The sequence below is a fragment of the Monopterus albus genome, unplaced genomic scaffold (genome assembly GCF_001952655.1).
Source record: "Monopterus albus unplaced genomic scaffold, M_albus_1.0 scaffold554.1, whole genome shotgun sequence".
NCBI lineage: Eukaryota > Metazoa > Chordata > Actinopteri > Synbranchiformes > Synbranchidae > Monopterus > Monopterus albus.
This window is the reverse complement of record NW_018128434.1, coordinates 21,837-39,786: the sequence shown is the minus strand read 5'-3', so window position 1 is coordinate 39,786 and position 17,950 is coordinate 21,837. Positions and strand designations below refer to the sequence as shown.

Here is a 17,950-nt window from a genome sequence, read left to right as displayed (position 1 = left end):
AATATAAAACAGTTCAGTATGTTCTTCTTTGTATTCACAGCACAAAAGCAGCAACCTGAGACAATTAGCATATAGAATTATCTGTATAGAATCACTGTGAGGACAACTGATCTGAAGTTAAGAACCAAGCTGCTGCCTCGGTGCAGACATTCTGTGCTCAATGAGCCCAGACACATTTGTCCACAAGTCCTGTGATAACCACGTGGACACAAAGCTGACCTCTGCTCTTTGTCCACTGACCAGAGCCCAGAGAGAGTGGTGCTGAAAGTGACAGCTTAACTTGTGACCCCTGAGGTCAGAGGTCACTCTGGAGTCAAACGCTGACCAGTTGATCAACGTGCAGATGCAAAGAAAATGTCACGTTGTTGCTGCACACAGTATCACACAACCATAACTATTGCGGATAAAGGCAAAAATGACAGAGCCCAGCAATTCCTTCCTGTTGGCTTGTAACCATCTATGTAAATGGTCATATACTTTGTATAGCACTTTTCTATGCATTGCAGCACACTCAAGGCAGTTTCACAGCATTTGGCCATTCACCTATTCGCACTCCCAAGCACCGGTGTCATCACCGGGAGCAACTGTAAACACTATAATCCAACTTCTGTCCACAAAATGTTACTGTGCAATTAGATAAATTACATCTTATGAAAAACAGCATCAAACTATGGAAAAAAATTAAATATAGTCAAATTTGGGACTGCAACTACATTTTTTTTTTTCAATTAATTTTGAATGGCTTACAAAATGCATGCAAATAAAGAGAAGTGCCAGTTCTAATATCCCGGAGTGCAAAGTGATGTCATCAGTTTACTTGTTTTGCCCGAGCAACTAGTCTAAGACTCAACCATATTCAGTTTATAATAATATTAAAAAAAGAGCAAAGCAGGCTTTTCAATAAATGACTTAAGCGCTTAATCAATAATTAGAATAGCTGGTGATTCATTTTGTGCCAATTGACAAACCAATTAATGGACTATTTGTATCAGCTCTAGTTCCAATATCAGCAGCTTTGTTTGGACCTGTCTCCTTGTTTTGGCAGCCATTTAAACCCAGATGTTTATATGCCTAGTCGCCTGTTGTGAGAGTAGGAAATGTGGCCCAGCTGAGCTGAAGAGTAAACACCGAGTTGGTTTTGGGTGCTGTTAAACTCTGGCTAATGGTGTGTAAACAGAGCAGGGGGCAGCTGGACACACTGACTGGAGGCCGGTGGGAACTGACAGGTGACCCTTTGTAATCCTGCAGAAATACTAAATAAATCAGAATGTATAGGGTGAAGGGTAACTAGAGTACAGCAGCAGACTGTCAGTCCCATGTGTAATTCATGCCGAATTGAGCAATTTCATAGTGAACTGAAATAATACTTTACTAAAATTGTGGTTATTAATAGCCATTTTACTACAAATACTGTAAGATGCAATATTTAAAAAACAGTTTACTTCTTTGTATGCTGAATAATTTTGGTGTAATTCAGAATAATATTCAGTTATTCAATCATCATTTGAAACCAGATAGGCCGGCATGTGACAGCTGTCGGGCTGTGAAGCAAATTTTGCTGATACACCTTATTTACGCCCAATCACAGTATGAACATTACTCTGACCTCAACTTTCCAGCAGGATTATGAAACTCTGCATTGAAAATAATAACAAATCTGTATGCTTCTCATTCCCTCCACCAAGTATCTTTGCCTGATTGACTATTCTCTCCCAAGTATGTGGGTAATCGTCTATTGAGAGCACATTTCCTTATCAGCGTCTAGCATGCTGTCTGAATCCGTTATCACAATGGGCCAGATCAGTGCAGGCAGCCCCTCGCTCTCCCGGCTGAGGCACCCATAAAATAGAATTTCTGGAGTTGGGTGCCAGCGGATAGGCCCTGAGCTCTTTATCCCCTTAAAGCCAATTCACACTCTGCATGTTTAAATATCTCAGCTCAACCCCTGCCATCTCACTCCCGTCATGCACTTTCACCCCCTCCTCCATTTTCCTTTCGCCCTCACACTCTATGGCTGCAAGTCCAAGTGAGGACCGCTCCCTCGGCCGACCTGCAACACAGGGATGCAGGTGCAGGGCTGGTTGGAGGCTGAGAGAGGAGGGGAGTTGTCCATTGTTGGGCTGGACAGCACCCTCTCTCCTCTGGAGCACCCTCTGATGGGGGAGCCCACTGACAATCACACATCCTAATCTGATTATGCAAATATCTACTTCAAAAAGCAATACGCTGTAACCCTTAGCCTGTGGTGGAAGACAGGGCGAGGAAGAAGGAAGGAAGCAGAAGGAATGTAGAGAGGGATGGGAAAATAAATTCAAGGGCAAAATGCACAGTTGGATGTGATGAATCTGCATTTCTGTATGCAACACCCTGATATACTTATCATTAGTTTCTCTCCCACATCCTCTGTACGACCAGGGGAGGTCTGAGGACCAAACAGTTCACACTTACACACTGAATAGTCACTGATTCCCTCAATGGGGCATTGAATTCAATATTGAAATGCTTTTTGTTTTTCCAGAATGCAGCGTCAAAAAGAATTTACAATGTTAATGAGGGGGCCAGAGTTAAGATTTAGACAGCCAGATACTTGGCGGTGACATTTCCAAAAAACACCGTCTCAACGTCACCGATTTCTAAAGGCACAGTCATCAACCACCGCCTCCCAAATATTCAAGGTGATGCCTCTGGCCTCATTCGGTTTAATCAGTTGCTCCGTTCTGCTGGTAGATAGTCTACAGCAGGGGCGCCCACACTTTTTCATCTTGCAAGCTACTTTTCAAATGACCAAGTCAGAATGATCTACCTACAGTTAAAATACTAAACATATATTTATTTATATACGGAGTATACCTTATGTAAACACAATCACGATCGACGTATTGGGCAGCCCTGGTCTACAGCCATGTTAGCATCTCTGTGAGGCTGTACTTGGGTTATGCTTGACCAGAAGCACTGATAGTGCATCACCAGAAATCATTTATAGGTGTTCCAAATGGCCACACCGGAAGGTGAGGTGAAAAGCTGGCTGTCAGAGGGAGAGAGAGAAGACACACTGTTGTTTCAATACAGGGATAACGGCCCTTAATTTCAGTCTACCCTGAAACACATTAACAGTGCTAGACTCTTGTTCAGTGACAGAAAGAGCAAATTTAAAAATGGGAATAAATGTTTAACAAAAGGTTATGAGACAAGTTCAATCCCTGGTCACTCACTCCTGCACACTTTGCCGCACTGTGACATCAGATTGTGTTACAGGAAAGGCCGGACACAGCCTGTTTATAAAGGGTCACCCGAGGTTCACCTGGTTGTGCTTTATAAACCTCAGTCTCTGTGGAATTAGGCGCAATCTCTGACAGACCCCAGCTCTTCGTGGGCAGCCTTCTACCTTGACTGGTTGGGGTGAGTGGATAGAGGAGAGAGAAAAATGACATCAAAACAAAAGAAATCAAAGTCCTGAAAAACCGATTAGGCCAAAATAAATTCAATGTTTGAAAATGCAGTTTATGAATTTAAATATACAGTATGTAAACACACCTGTCCAGGGTGTACCCCGCCTTTCGCCCAATGCCAGCCTGGATTGGCTGCAGCCCCCCTGCAACCCTGTTCGGGACTAAGCGGTATTGAAAATGAGATGAGTATGTAAACAGGTAAAAATAATGCAAACTGTTCAAAACTGTCTTGTTTTTCATTGACATCTCATCATATAACAATCACCCAAAACATGTGTAAACATGGTCTGAAGTAGGCAAAAAAAAAAGTCATTGCAGTCCCAAAAATTCTTCCCACACATCATCTAGATGCGTACCAGTTACTGTGCGGAAAACTGCAAATGCATGGTTTTTGTGTGCTTCCATCATTTTTGTACAGGGCACCTAAAGTCTGTTTTTATGGATTTAAAGCACAGGTTAGAGGTCAACTTTGCAATCATTACCTTTTACCTACAACAACCTGCATGGGGTGCATCTCTTATCTCATGCGTCAGGATAAATCCAAGCCAGAGTTCAGATTTGTTTAGTTAATAATTATAGTACTATAACAGGCTTCACATCAGGCTACAGCGGTCATTCCACCTGAGCATGGAGTTGAGGCAGCATCTCTCCCTTTGTGTCCTGCTGGTTCTTTGTACGACATGGAGTACAAACATGGAGTGCAAACGGAGGGAACATTTTGGTGTGGTACACCGAAGGCAGCCACTGGATTAACATCAAGCCTGTGCTGGAAACCCTGATCAACAGGGGACACCAGGTCACGGTCCTAGTCCCCACCGTGTCTATGTTCATGAACACCAGTGAACCCTCACGCTTTCACTATGAACCCTTTAACGTCTCCTTCTCAATGGAGGACATAGAACTGATTTATGAAGACCTCCTTCACTTCTCCATGTATGAGATGGATCAAATGAGCTACTTGCAGATTTACATCAGATTCATGGATCTGATGAAGACCGACCTATATTATACTCTTAAGTATCTAGATGGTGTGCTGAAATCAGAGACCATGATGAAGAAGCTGAAGCAGGGAAACTACGACGTTCTCCTGGCTGACCCCATCTACCTGGGCAGTGACTTAACAGCAGAGATTTTGGGCATCCCTCTGGTCTTCACTCTGCGCTTTTTCTTAGCCCATAACTTTGAGAGACACTGTGCTCAGCTACCTGCTCCACCTTCTTTTGTCCCCGCTGCTATGAGCAAACTGACAGACAAGATGAACTTCTCAGAGAGACTGTGGAACTTTCTCTTCTACGCACTGAATGACATTGTACTAAATCACATTCTTTGGAAAGAAGCAGATAAATATTACTCTGAAATCAAAGGTGAGCAACTCAGGTATAAGAGCCACTGTGTAACTGCACTTTTCTAATGGGCCACACACTGTTCTGTGTTGGGTTAACGGCATCAGACTAATTCCAGTTATTTTACATCCAACCATGTCTGTCAACAATATTTTAAGTAAATCACATTTGAAAAGTAGCAAAAGTATCATCTGAAATATTGGTGATACTTTGCAATGGGCAGCTGACATCCATTACTTCTGAACTGTGACAGGAAAACCCACTAGTGCCTGTGAGGTGATGGGTAGAGCAGACATCTGGTTGATGCGAACCTACTGGGATTTTGACTTCCCTCGTCCTTTCCTTCCTAACTTCAAATTTGTTGGTGGGCTCCACTGCAGACCTGCTAAACCTTTACCAGAGGTAACAGTGTCCACTATCACAGCCCTAAACATCTTTCGTAACACTTCAACAGTACTCCTGACTTAAACAATGAAAAATAATAGGCTATTAAAACACAGAGGAATGGAAAGAAAATTCTGGTTGCTTTGTGTTGGGACAATATTGTAGTTCACTTCTTGCAGGACATGGAGGAGTTTGTGCAGAGTTCTGGAGAAGCTGGCATTGTGGTCTTCACTTTGGGATCTTTAGTCAAGAACATTACCACAGAGAAGGGAAACATTATCGCCTCGGCCCTGGCTCAGATCCCACAAAAGGTCAGAGTACGCTCCGTAGTTACTAAGTGAAAAACTGAATTTTCCATGAATGTAGTTTTAAACTCAAAACCTAAACTATTACAAAGGTCAAAGAAGATATTTATTAGCTGCAGATTGCTTGTACTGTAATGTAAATCATCTTAGAAATCATTCCATGAGATTTAAGGTTTTTATCTTCTGGGCAAACAAATCAAAAATCCTTGATAGTTAACTTTTAACTAGAAATGAGCAGATGTTAATGAATTAAAATTCACTGGTTAACATCATATTCGACTGCTATAGATGAAACTGACAAATGGATTTACTCTGGTAGGTGCTGTGGAGATATGCTGGAGAAAAACCAGATACTCTCGGTGCCAACACCAGGTAACGGACAAGTCCGCCCCCGAGCCCTCAGCCTCTGCCTCCTCATCGGAAGACATGACGCCGGGGTTGAGGAGATCCTCGAAGTGTTCTTTCCACCGTGGCAGCTGACATCCATTACTTCTGAACTGTGACAGGAAAACCCACTAGTGCCTGTGAGGTGATGGGTAGAGCAGACATCTGGTTGATGCGAACCTACTGGGATTTTGACTTCCCTCGTCCTTTCCTTCCTAACTCCCAATTTGTTGGTGGGCTCCACTGCAGACCTGCTAAACCTTTACCAGAGGTAACAGTGTCCACTATCACAGCCCTAAACATCTTTTGTAACACTTCAACAGTACTCCCGACTTAAAGGATGAAGAAAAATGGGCCATTAAAACACAGAGGAATGGAAAGAAAATGCTGGTTGGTTTGTGTTGAGACAATATTGTACTTCATTTCTTGCAGGACATGGAAGAATTTGTGCAGAGTTCTGGAGACGCTGGTATTGTGGTCTTCACTTTGGGATCTTTAGTCAAGAACATTACCACAGAGAAGGGAAACATTATCGCCTCGGCCCTGGCTCAGATCCCACAAAAGGTCAGAGTACGCTCCGTAGTTACTAAGTGAAAAACTGAATTTTCCATGAATGTAGTTTTAAACTCAAAACCTAAACTATTACAAAGGTCAAAGAAGATATTTATTAGCTGCAGATTGCTTGTACTGTAATGTAAATCATCTTAGAAATCATTCCATGAGATTTAAGGTTTTTATCTTCTGGGCAAACAAATCAAAAATCCTTGATAGTTAACTTTTAACTAGAAATGAGCAGATGTTAATGAATTAAAATTCACTGGTTAACATCATATTCGACTGCTATAGATGAAACTGACAAATGGATTTACTCTGGTAGGTGCTGTGGAGATATGCTGGAGAAAAACCAGATACTCTCGGTGCCAACACCAGAATATATAAATGGATCCCTCAGAATGACCTACTGGGTAAGTTAAACTTATATAAGATACTGAGCAGGCCTTAAACATCAATCTTGTATGACATTTTGTACATTAAAGTTTGATATGAAAAGTACTTGCATCTTTATAGGCTCTCAATTTTTCATTGAGGGGAAAAAAGTGAAAATGATTTGTTAATCAGGTAATTGCCCTTTTTGTTAAATGGGCCTGTTTCACCATGGTCCAAAATTCATTCTACATTTCTCAGGCTGTGGCCATTTCAATCATTTACTTTGAGCTTTGTAATTGCGAGACAATGCATCAACAGCACACTCAAAAATCAAGGGTTTGTTAGTAAAAATACTGATAGCTTTGAATATACTTTCAGCCACTTTTTCAGTGTGAATATCATACATGTATACAGCACTCAAAACTTGCACCTGGTTTGGACCAACTGCCTGTATTTTTTCTGTACCAACTAAATATTACACAAAAAAACCACAGGCAAGGTTGTATTATACCATCCTGAGAATTGTAAAGCTACACCCAGCAATTATTTTCATTTTCAATGGGTGTAACAATTTTTCTTAATGATTGATTGTTTAATGTATAATGTGTATAATTAATGTATAATTGCACAAACAATGACAACATGTCTGAAAGGCACATTAAAAGTGGCTAACCAATGTGCCACCCTAATTTGTTTATATAAAGTACATGTCTTGTGTTATGTTTAATAAAACTGCTTGCATTGTGTTGTGTCGAGTAACTAATACACAAAAAAATCTCAGGTAATTGTTTTGTCAGGTTTAACAATTTTTCTTAATGGTTGATTGTTTAATGTATAATGTGTCCAAACTAGTGGAAAAGCCCCATCGTTATTCCCTGAAGCCCAAATGAACATATTCTAATATCAGGTTTTGTCTCAGACACAATCAACAATCATCATAGGAAACAACAAAAACTAGTAAACATTCAGATTTCAACAGCTGATACCAGTGAATTCTTTGGCATTTTTGTTTAAAATGACTTAAATGATTAATCAACGATGAGGATGGCTAGTAATTATCTGCCAGTTTGACTCATCAATTAATTATTTTCTGCTGTAGAGAACTGAGTGTTTTCTAGGTGTCTGGGAAAATAATGAAATTGATGTACAGTGGGGGTCAGTAGGGGCCCAATAAAAATTCTTTACCCTAAAGCAATTTATGTTTTAGCATTTTTGGTACCATATCAGGTCACCCCAAGACCAGAGCTTTCATCACCCACGGCGGCACAAACGGGATTTACGAGGCCATCTACCACAGTGTTCCCATGGTGGGTATCCCCATGTTCGGTGACCAGCCAGAGAATATGATCCATATGGAAACGAAGGGAGCTGCAGTCATTGTGGACTTAAACTCCATGAAGACTGAGGACCTTAAAGATGCAATCAATGCTGTCATCAATGAGAAAACGTAAGTTGTCTTGTAACTATGCTAATTATTAACTCATTTAAGTTTATTTTAACTACTGTAGTTGGCAGCTGTAACAGTATCTGCTAGAGGTGCTGACTGAAACCACAAAAATGTGAACAACCTCCTGTAGCACAATCATTCCAGTCTACAGCAGCAATTATATCAATTAGTCAAGTTAAGACCACATCTGAGGAAGGAGAGGGTGTTAGTAAGTCATATCATTCACTAGAGGAGAACGTGAACTACAGTCAATCATCAGGAAACAGCAACAGTTTCATAAAAACCGATTCATCATTTTGTTGCCTTTTTCAAGCAAATATTGTAAAAAAATTCTACACATTGTAAGTCTTCAGCTTCATGAATGTGAGGATTTGCTGTGCTTTTGTTTTATATTGAAGCAAATTGAAGATCTCTGGATTTTAAGAAAATATCTGAAGATGTTACTTGGAGCATTGCACAGTGGTGACTGGCAATTTTTCACTGTTTTTTTACATTTCATAGACAAAAATAATTGATTAATCAAATAAATTGTTGTCAGATTAATCAAGGATTAAGTTGCAGTACTACAACAATTCAACTTTTAGTTTATAGATGCCTCCAGATAGACCAAAATTGAAATACATAAAAACAAACAAACAAAAAAAATCCTCCCTTCATTTCCTTTTTGTTCCCATTCTTGGTAAATAAAAGAAACAAGTGTTAAAAGTAACAAAAGTATGACGTAAATTTTCACCCTCTGTTGTATATTCACATTCAAAGGTACAAGGAAAATATCTTGCGGCTTTCCAGTATCTACCACGACAGACCCATGAGTCCTCTGGATGAGGCGGTGTTCTGGATCGAGTTCACCATGAGAAACAAAGGAGCCAAGCACCTGAGGGTCCAGGCCCATGAGCTCACCTGGTACCAGTATCACAGCCTGGATGTCCTGGCCTTCCTCCTTGCTGTTGTCCTCCTCCTCATACTCCTCTTTATCAAGACCTGCAGTTTCTGCTTCCAGAGGTGCTGTGGCAGAAAGGAAAAAACAAAGAGAAAGGCTGAGTAACGGGCTAAACTGAAGTTATGTTGGTAAAGAACTGGTGAATGAATAAAAAAACAGTTCACTGGTTGTCCTATTGGTCTTATGTAAAGAAGCCATTTGGAAAAAAAAATGACACCATTTCCAGAGAAGCCTTGCCTGCTGTTTACGATTCATTTTGTTGGAAAAATAGTTTAAAAAACTGAAACATGGCATTCAAATAATTGTGATGACATGAATTACGCAAGTAATTATGTAACATCAAAAGTACTGCTCTTAGGGGGGATATTTACTAAAAATGTGTGTGAAATTGTATGTGTTCAAATTGACTAAGGAGTCACAGTGCCAGAAAAACAGAAAAAAACAGCACTGCAGGAATTGGCGCATCTGGTCTCATGCAATATGTATTTTAAGGTGTTCCTATTCAGGGACACAAAAACCAGAGAGGAGAGAATAGAAATTTATATAAATACTCTCAGCACCTGATTTACCACCACTGCGGCAGAGAGAATTACAGCTGACATTTAACATCAGCAGAAAGCAGGTGTAAAATCTAAGGCACTGCTGTTAGCATGGCAGCTGTTATTCATTTGAGACCTCGTCAGAGTTAAGACCACATCTGAGGAAGGAGAGGGTGTTAGTAAGTCATATCATTCACTAGAGGAGAATGTGAGGTACATTTACATGCTTTCAGGTCAAACCATGCTTCACTAACTAGCCAGTAAACATACTTTCTTCTACTATCTCTCTTGGTCCACCTGTGCTCATTACAGGCACAATTTTCTGTGCCTGGTGGTAATTTGGGAGACGTTTAGTAAATATCCCCCTTAGTTGGGAAATGGGCCATCTTGAAATGTGACTCGTTTTTTATTACTAGTCTCTTATTTTATGCCCAAAATGCCCATATCCTGGTTTTGAAAAACCAGGACTTTAAAAATCATCTGCATGAGACTGTTGAGCCAGGAATGCAACAGATAAATGTCAGTGCTGATGAAGCCCAACAAGGTCTTTTGGACCTCTCTGAGGGAGGTGATGTTACACTCCACATCTTCCTCAATGATGCCTGAAAACAAAGGCAACTAAAGTGCCACACAGGCTATCCACAGAGCAGCTGGTTCATTAAAACCTTTAAAATCATTTCCTTTTATTAGCCTACATTAATGATCATGATTAGTCATTACATAGATTACTCAAGTGCTTTTCAGAGAGGAGCAAGACCCTTTGCTTGAACTGTGTATTCTTGTGCCTGTTCTTTCTAGGTTCTAGCCAGGTTTTCATATCAGTTTCAAGTTACTACCAGAAAGTGGACAGAGTTTAAGGAAGTAAACAAAGTGTGTTTCAGTTTTTAGAAAAATAGAGGAAGGGAAAGAAACAGCCAAGTATCTAATTACATTACCCGGTGTTACAATCAATGGCCCCATTTTCAGGTCTGACAAAGGTGTCGTAGACGACTTGCAGCCTGGAATTGACCAGTTGACCACCATCACTCTAGACACATCCAGACCATGACTGGTATACAACTATGAAGATAAACATCAACACCATATTGTTTCACTGCATATCCACATTTGAGTCAAAGCTACCTACAACCCTTCTGTTGTTATTCCAGTTTCTCTACTCTGTGTTGCCCAAGCACAGCCTCTAAATTAGCCCCACCTGCCACAAAGCAAAGGTTACAAGAAGCACATTTCAAACCATGAGTAGTCATTTCAAATACCCAGCCACAAAGGACCTCTTGGTAGCTAAAAGTCCAAAATCAGTGCCTACCAGAGTGAAGTAGCAACATTCTTGGGGATTTGTTGGGTTTTTCCTCTATAATATTAATGATAGTAATGTCTCGACTATACTTTGTGAAGTGTCCTGAGACGACTTTTGTTGTGATTTGGCGCTAATACAAATAAAACTGAACTGAATTAAATTCTTTTGCACAAGGAATGGGACAAAAAAAAGAGCAAAGAACAGGGTTTACATTGGTTTGGCTTTTTTAAGTTGAGGTGAGTTAAAAGCAGCCAAAGCACTCAAATTTGATCCAGATGTGGCGTTCATAAATCTCTACGAATTACTATCTATGGTAAAGCAATAACCAGAGCATTCTACTGGACTGCCAAATTTACTCGTTAGTCTCCTAACACTAGATTCGAAGGCTTCATTTTGTACAGTCTGTTGCAACCAGGCATCCATACAGTAGGAAGGAAACAGGATGCAACAGGAGGGGCTTAAGGTGTGACCCTCTAATGGCTGATAAGAAATTAGAGTAGCTTTAAGGACTCAGTCATTACAGCATGTACCACATTTATATCAATACATCCACTATTTATTAAGACATTTGACCAAAAATGTCAGCCTCTTGGTGACAGGTGGCTACTAAACTCAGCCAGCTTCATCGCCAGGAGACCCATGTAGGTTTGTACACAAGTTCATGGTGACTGTGGTTCAGTGGGTAGAGCAGTCGTATCCCAACCGGAGTGTTGGTGGTTTGAATCTTGGTGCCTGCAGTCCACATGTCAAAGTGTCCTTGGGCAAGACACTGAACCCCCAAGTTGCCCCCAATGGTTAGAGCCCTCGGTGTGAGTTGGCACCGCAGATGGCTGCCTCGGTTCTGTACCGGAAACAAATTCCTTATGTTTAACATACTTGGCCAAATACAGGTGCTTAATTCATCCAGTAGATGTTGGTACACTATTTTAGTTTGAATCTAGACTGAGTAACACTACCATTCCTTGAACCACAACACAAGTTTAAGGACAATATTACTTTTGAAATTTGCCTTTTAAACAACATCTGATTTCACTTTGATCCAAACAATCAATCTTAAAATGACAAACTTATGTTACTCTCACAAAAACCAATATGTGACCGTACTCCCCTACACTTCAAAGGTAAACAGAGAAATTCTTTCACAAGCACTGAGATTATGTTATTGTGTTCAAATCCTCTGAGCTGAACACAGCATCATTTTGTTTTATTTTGTTCAGTCTCTCCATAGCTAACACTTATAATTTAGGTTTCTGAAATCCGTTTTTATTTTATGAATTTAGAGTGCAGGTTAAGGGTGACTCCGGTTTTTCTTAATACTGAGGATCACTTTACACTCATTGTGTTTTACCTCTAACCACTTCCATTGCACTGTTTTCTCAAGTGTCAAGTTGCACAAAGAGAAAATACAAGCCAGAGTTCAGACTGGCTTACTTAATAATGCATCAGGCTACAGCGGTCATTCTACCTGAGCATGGAGTTGAGGCAGCATCTCTCTCTTTGTGTCCTGCTGGTTCTTTGTACGACATGGAGTGCAAACGGAGGGAACATTTTGGTGTGGTACACCGAAGGCAGCCACTGGATTAACATCAAGCCTGTGCTGGAAACCCTGATCAACAGGGGACACCAGGTCACGGTCCTAGTCCCCACCGTGTCTATGTTCATGAACACCAGTGAACCCTCACGCTTTCACTATGAACCCTTTAACGTCTCCTTCTCAATGGAGGACATGAAAAGGTTTCTTGAAGACTTCCTTCACTTCTCCATGTATGAGATGGATCAAATGAGCTACTTGCAGATTTACATCAGATTCATGAATCTGATGAAGAACAACCTATATTTTAATTTTAAGTATCTAGATGGTGTGCTGAAATCAGAGACCATGATGAAGAAGCTGAAGCAGGGAAACTACGACCTTCTCCTGGCTGACCCCATCTACCTGGGCAGTGACTTAACAGCAGAGATTTTGGGCATCCCTCTGGTATTCACTCTGCGCTTTACCTTAGCCCATAACTTTGAGAGACACTGTGCTCAACTACCTGCTCCACCTTCTTTTGTCCCCGCCGCTATGAGCAAACTGACAGACAAGATGAACTTCTCAGAGAGACTGTGGAACTTTCTCTTCTACGCACTGAATGACATTGTACTAAATCACATTCTTTGGAAAGAAGCAGATAAATATTACTCTGAAATCAAAGGTGAGCAACTCAGGTATAAGAGCCACTGTGTAACTGCACTTTTCTAATGGGCCACACACTGTTCTGTGTTGGGTTAACTGCATCAGACTAATTCCAGTTATTTTACATCCAACCATGTCTGTCAACAATATTTTAAGTAAATCACATTTGAAAAGTAGCAATATCATCTGAAATATTGGTGATACTTTGCAATGGGCAGCTGACATCCATTACTTCTGAACTGTGACAGGAAAACCCACTAGTGCCTGTGAGGTGATGGGTAGAGCAGACATCTGGTTGATGCGAACCTACTGGGATTTTGACTTCCCTCGTCCTTTCCTTCCTAACTCCCAATTTGTTGGTGGGCTCCACTGCAGACCTGCTAAACCTTTACCAGAGGTAACAGTGTCCACTATCACAGCCCTAAACATCTTTTGTAACACTTCAACAGTACTCCCGACTTAAAGGATGAAGAAAAATGGGCCATTAAAACACAGAGGAATGGAAAGAAAATGCTGGTTGGTTTGTGTTGAGACAATATTGTACTTCATTTCTTGCAGGACATGGAAGAATTTGTGCAGAGTTCTGGAGACGCTGGTATTGTGGTCTTCACTTTGGGATCTTTAGTCAAGAACATTACCACAGAGAAGGGAAACATTATCGCCTCGGCCCTGGCTCAGATCCCACAAAAGGTCAGAGTACGCTCCGTAGTTACTAAGTGAAAAACTGAATTTTCCATGAATGTAGTTTTAAACTCAAAACCTAAACTATTACAAAGGTCAAAGAAGATATTTATTAGCTGCAGATTGCTTGTACTGTAATGTAAATCATCTTAGAAATCATTCCATGAGATTTAAGGTTTTTATCTTCTGGGCAAACAAATCAAAAATCCTTGATAGTTAACTTTTAACTAGAAATGAGCAGATGTTAATGAATTAAAATTCACTGGTTAACATCATATTCGACTGCTATAGATGAAACTGACAAATGGATTTACTCTGGTAGGTGCTGTGGAGATATGCTGGAGAAAAACCAGATACTCTCGGTGCCAACACCAGAATATATAAATGGATCCCTCAGAATGACCTACTGGGTAAGTTAAACTTATATAAGATACTGAGCAGGCCTTAAACATCAATCTTGTATGACATTTTGTACATTAAAGTTTGATATGAAAAGTACTTGCATCTTTATAGGCTCTCAATTTTTCATTGAGGGGAAAAAAGTGAAAATGATTTGTTAATCAGGTAATTGCCCTTTTTGTTAAATGGGCCTGTTTCACCATGGTCCAAAATTCATTCTACATTTCTCAGGCTGTGGCCATTTCAATCATTTACTTTGAGCTTTGTAATTGCGAGACAATGCATCAACAGCACACTCAAAAATCAAGGGTTTGTTAGTAAAAATACTGATAGCTTTGAATATACTTTCAGCCACTTTTTCAGTGTGAATATCATACATGTATACAGCACTCAAAACTTGCACCTGGTTTGGACCAACTGCCTGTATTTTTTCTGTACCAACTAAATATTACACAAAAAAACCACAGGCAAGGTTGTATTATACCATCCTGAGAATTGTAAAGCTACACCCAGCAATTATTTTCATTTTCAATGGGTGTAACAATTTTTCTTAATGATTGATTGTTTAATGTATAATGTGTATAATTAATGTATAATTGCACAAACAATGACAACATGTCTGAAAGGCACATTAAAAGTGGCTAACCAATGTGCCACCCCAATTTGTTTATATAGAGTACATGTCTTGTGTTATGTTTAATAAAACTGCTTGCATTGTGTTGTGTCGAGTAACTAATACACAAAAAAATCTCAGGTAATTGTTTTAATTGTCAAGTTTAACAATTTTTCTTAATGGTTGTTTGTTTAATGTATAATGTTCCAAACTAGTGGAAAAGCCCCACCGTTATTCCCTGAAGCCCAAGTGAACATATTCCAATATCAAGTTTTGTCTCAGACACAATCAATCTTCATAGGAAACTACAAAAACTAGCAACTATTCACATTTCAGCAGCCAACACCAGTGATTTCTTTAGCATTTTTGTTTAAAATCACTTAAATGATTCATCAAACTATCAAAATATTCACCAATCAATTTTCTGCCAGTTTAACTCATCAAGTAATCATTTCTGATCTAAATAACCGATTGTCTTGGATGTCTGGGACAATACTGAAACCAATGTACAGTGGTAGTCAGCAGGGGCCCAATAACAAATCTTTGCCCTGGGACCCTCTAAGAGCTTGATCCAGCCATGGAGTCACATCATACAGAAGTAAAAAGATGTGCTCTAACAGCATGTTTGGCCTGTTTTGATTTGAGAAATTTGTTATCTTGATGTTTGGTACCATATCAGGTCACCCCAAGACCAGAGCTTTCATCACCCATGGTGGGACAAACGGGATTTACGAGGCCATCTACCACGGTGTTCCCATGGTGGGTATCCCCATGTTCGCTGACCAGCCAGAGAACATGATCCATATGGAAACAAAGGGAGCTGCAGTCATTGTGGACTACAAGTCCATGAAGACTGAGGGCCTTAGAGATGCAATCAATGCCGTCATCAATGAAAAAATGTAAGTTGTCTTGTAACTATGCTAATTATTAAGTATTTAAGTTTAATTTAATTTTTTACTAAAAAGCAACATTTGCCCATGAGCTTTCTAGCTACTGTAGTTAGCAGCTGCTACAGATTCCGGCTGAAACCAAAAAAAGGACAACTTTCTGCAGCATAATCCACCTCACTTCAATCTACAGCTTCAATTAAATACATTAGTGATCAACAGGAAATAGCAACATTACAACCTACAGCAGAAAAAATTATAAAATATAAGTTTTAAAATACATGGAACTAAGAAATTCATCCCTTCATTTCGTTTTTGTTCCCATTCTTGGTAAAACAAAGAAACTAGTATGAAACTTACAAAAAACACAATGCACATTTTCACCCTCTATTGTATATTCACATTCAAAGGTACAAGGAAAATGCCTTGCGGCTTTCCATTATTCACCACGACCGACCCACGAGTCCTCGGGATGAGGCGGTATTCTGGATCGAGTTCACTATGAGAAACAAAGGAGCCAAGCACCTGAGGGTCCAGGCCCATGAGCTCACCTGGTACCAGTATCACAGCCTGGATGTCCTGGCCTTCCTCCTTGCTGTTATCCTCCTCCTCATACTCCTCTTTACAAAGACCTGCAGTTTCTGCTTCTACAAGTACTGTGACAGAAAGAAAAAAACAAAGAGAAAGGCTGAGTAACAGGGTAAATTGAATTCCATTTGGTAAAGAACTGGTTAATGAATAAAAAAACTAGTTCACTGGTTGTCCTATTGATTTTAAGTATGCAATGCAGTCATCTCTAAATCTGATTTCTAGATAACCTTTGTTGTTGATGGTATTTTTTTTTGTTGATAAAATTTAAAACCCTGAAATATGGCAATCAAATAAAGGTGATTACATGAATTATGCAAACAATAATGTTGAAATGTGACTCGCTTTTGATTACAAGTCTTATTTTCTGTGCATTTTATGCTCATATCCTGGTTTTGAAAACACAGGACTTGTATAATCATCTTTGTGAAAATGTTTAGCCATATTTTTAACAGATAAATGTTGTGAAACAGCTTGGGAAAAGCTTATAGTCACCTTCAGGGCACAGAGGCCTGTTTCCAGGTGGGGTCCAGTCAGAGTAGAGTCAGTGCTGATGAAGCCCAACAAGGTCTTTAGGACCTCTCTGAGGGAGGTGGTATTACCCTTCACATCTTTCTCTCTGATGCCCAAATACCAAGACAAATTTATTTTTGTCACACAGGCTATTCACAGAGCAGCAGACTGATTAGAATACATTAATAAACTAAGTAGTTGCATCATTTCTTTTATTTTAATAATCTGCTTTAATGATCATGATTAGTTATTACAGTACATCTATAACTAAAGTGCCTTTCAGATAGAAGCAAGACCATTTGCTTGAAATGAGTATTCTTGTGCTGTATCAGTTTCTGTATTCTTGCCAGTTTTCTTATCAGTTTCAAGTTACAACTGTACCAGGGAGTGGAGAGAGTTAAAGGAAGTAAACAAAGTGTGTTTCAGTCTTTAGAAAAAACAAAGGGAGGTAAACAGCCAATTATCTAATTACATTACCTGGTGTTATAGTCAATGGTCTGACAAAAGTGTCGTAAGCGCCTTGCGACTGGACTTGACCACCATCATTCTAGACAGCTCCAGACCATGACTGATATACCACTATGAAGGCAAACAGTAACACAGTATTGTTTCACTGCATATCCAGCTTTGACAGAGGCAAAGCCACATTTAAATCAATCCATCCATTAGTTAAGACATTTCACCAAAAATGTAAACCTCTTGGTGTCAGTTGGCCACTAAAATCAGCTGGGACCCATGTAAGTTTGTACACATTCACAGTTAGCCATCCATTAGTTGTTAAGATACAGTATTTTAGTCTGAATCTAAACTAATATGCCATTCTTTGAAACATAACAGGAATAGTCTAAGTAACGTGTCAGGTTTGCCCGGTTGCACCTCTTTTCTCACTCCTCCCACACTCTGTTTTCTCTCCCTTTACCTGATTACGCTATCCTCTACACCTGCTTGTCACCAGCTGCACCTGATTAGTTTCTCCCTATTTAGTCCCTGCTCTTCGTTCACTCCCTTGCCAGTTCTTTCTAGCTTTTCTCAGGCCCGTTTGTTCCCCGTCGTTCTTTTGAATCTGTATTTAGTGTTT

General features: G+C 39.9%; 2 protein-coding genes across 2 annotated transcripts; both read left to right on the top strand.

The window, feature by feature from the left end:
- Positions 1-2,992: 2,992 nt before the first annotated feature.
- On the top strand, positions 2,993-9,352 carry LOC109953144 (UDP-glucuronosyltransferase 2A2-like). Its single transcript, XM_020588554.1, has 7 exons — positions 2,993-3,008; positions 4,136-4,813; positions 5,046-5,194; positions 5,356-5,487; positions 6,743-6,830; positions 8,020-8,239; positions 8,999-9,352. The coding sequence occupies exons 1-7, from the start codon at positions 2,993-2,995 to the stop codon at positions 9,282-9,284; spliced, it is 1,569 nt and encodes a 522-aa protein (XP_020444210.1). The 3' UTR covers positions 9,285-9,352.
- A 3,121-nt stretch (positions 9,353-12,473) lies between these two features.
- LOC109953145 (UDP-glucuronosyltransferase 2A2-like) lies at positions 12,474-16,467 on the top strand. The gene is made up of 6 exons (XM_020588555.1): positions 12,474-13,210; positions 13,440-13,588; positions 13,750-13,881; positions 14,195-14,282; positions 15,564-15,783; positions 16,182-16,467. The coding sequence occupies exons 1-6, from the start codon at positions 12,487-12,489 to the stop codon at positions 16,465-16,467; spliced, it is 1,599 nt and encodes a 532-aa protein (XP_020444211.1). The 5' UTR covers positions 12,474-12,486.
- Positions 16,468-17,950: the final 1,483 nt, after the last annotated feature.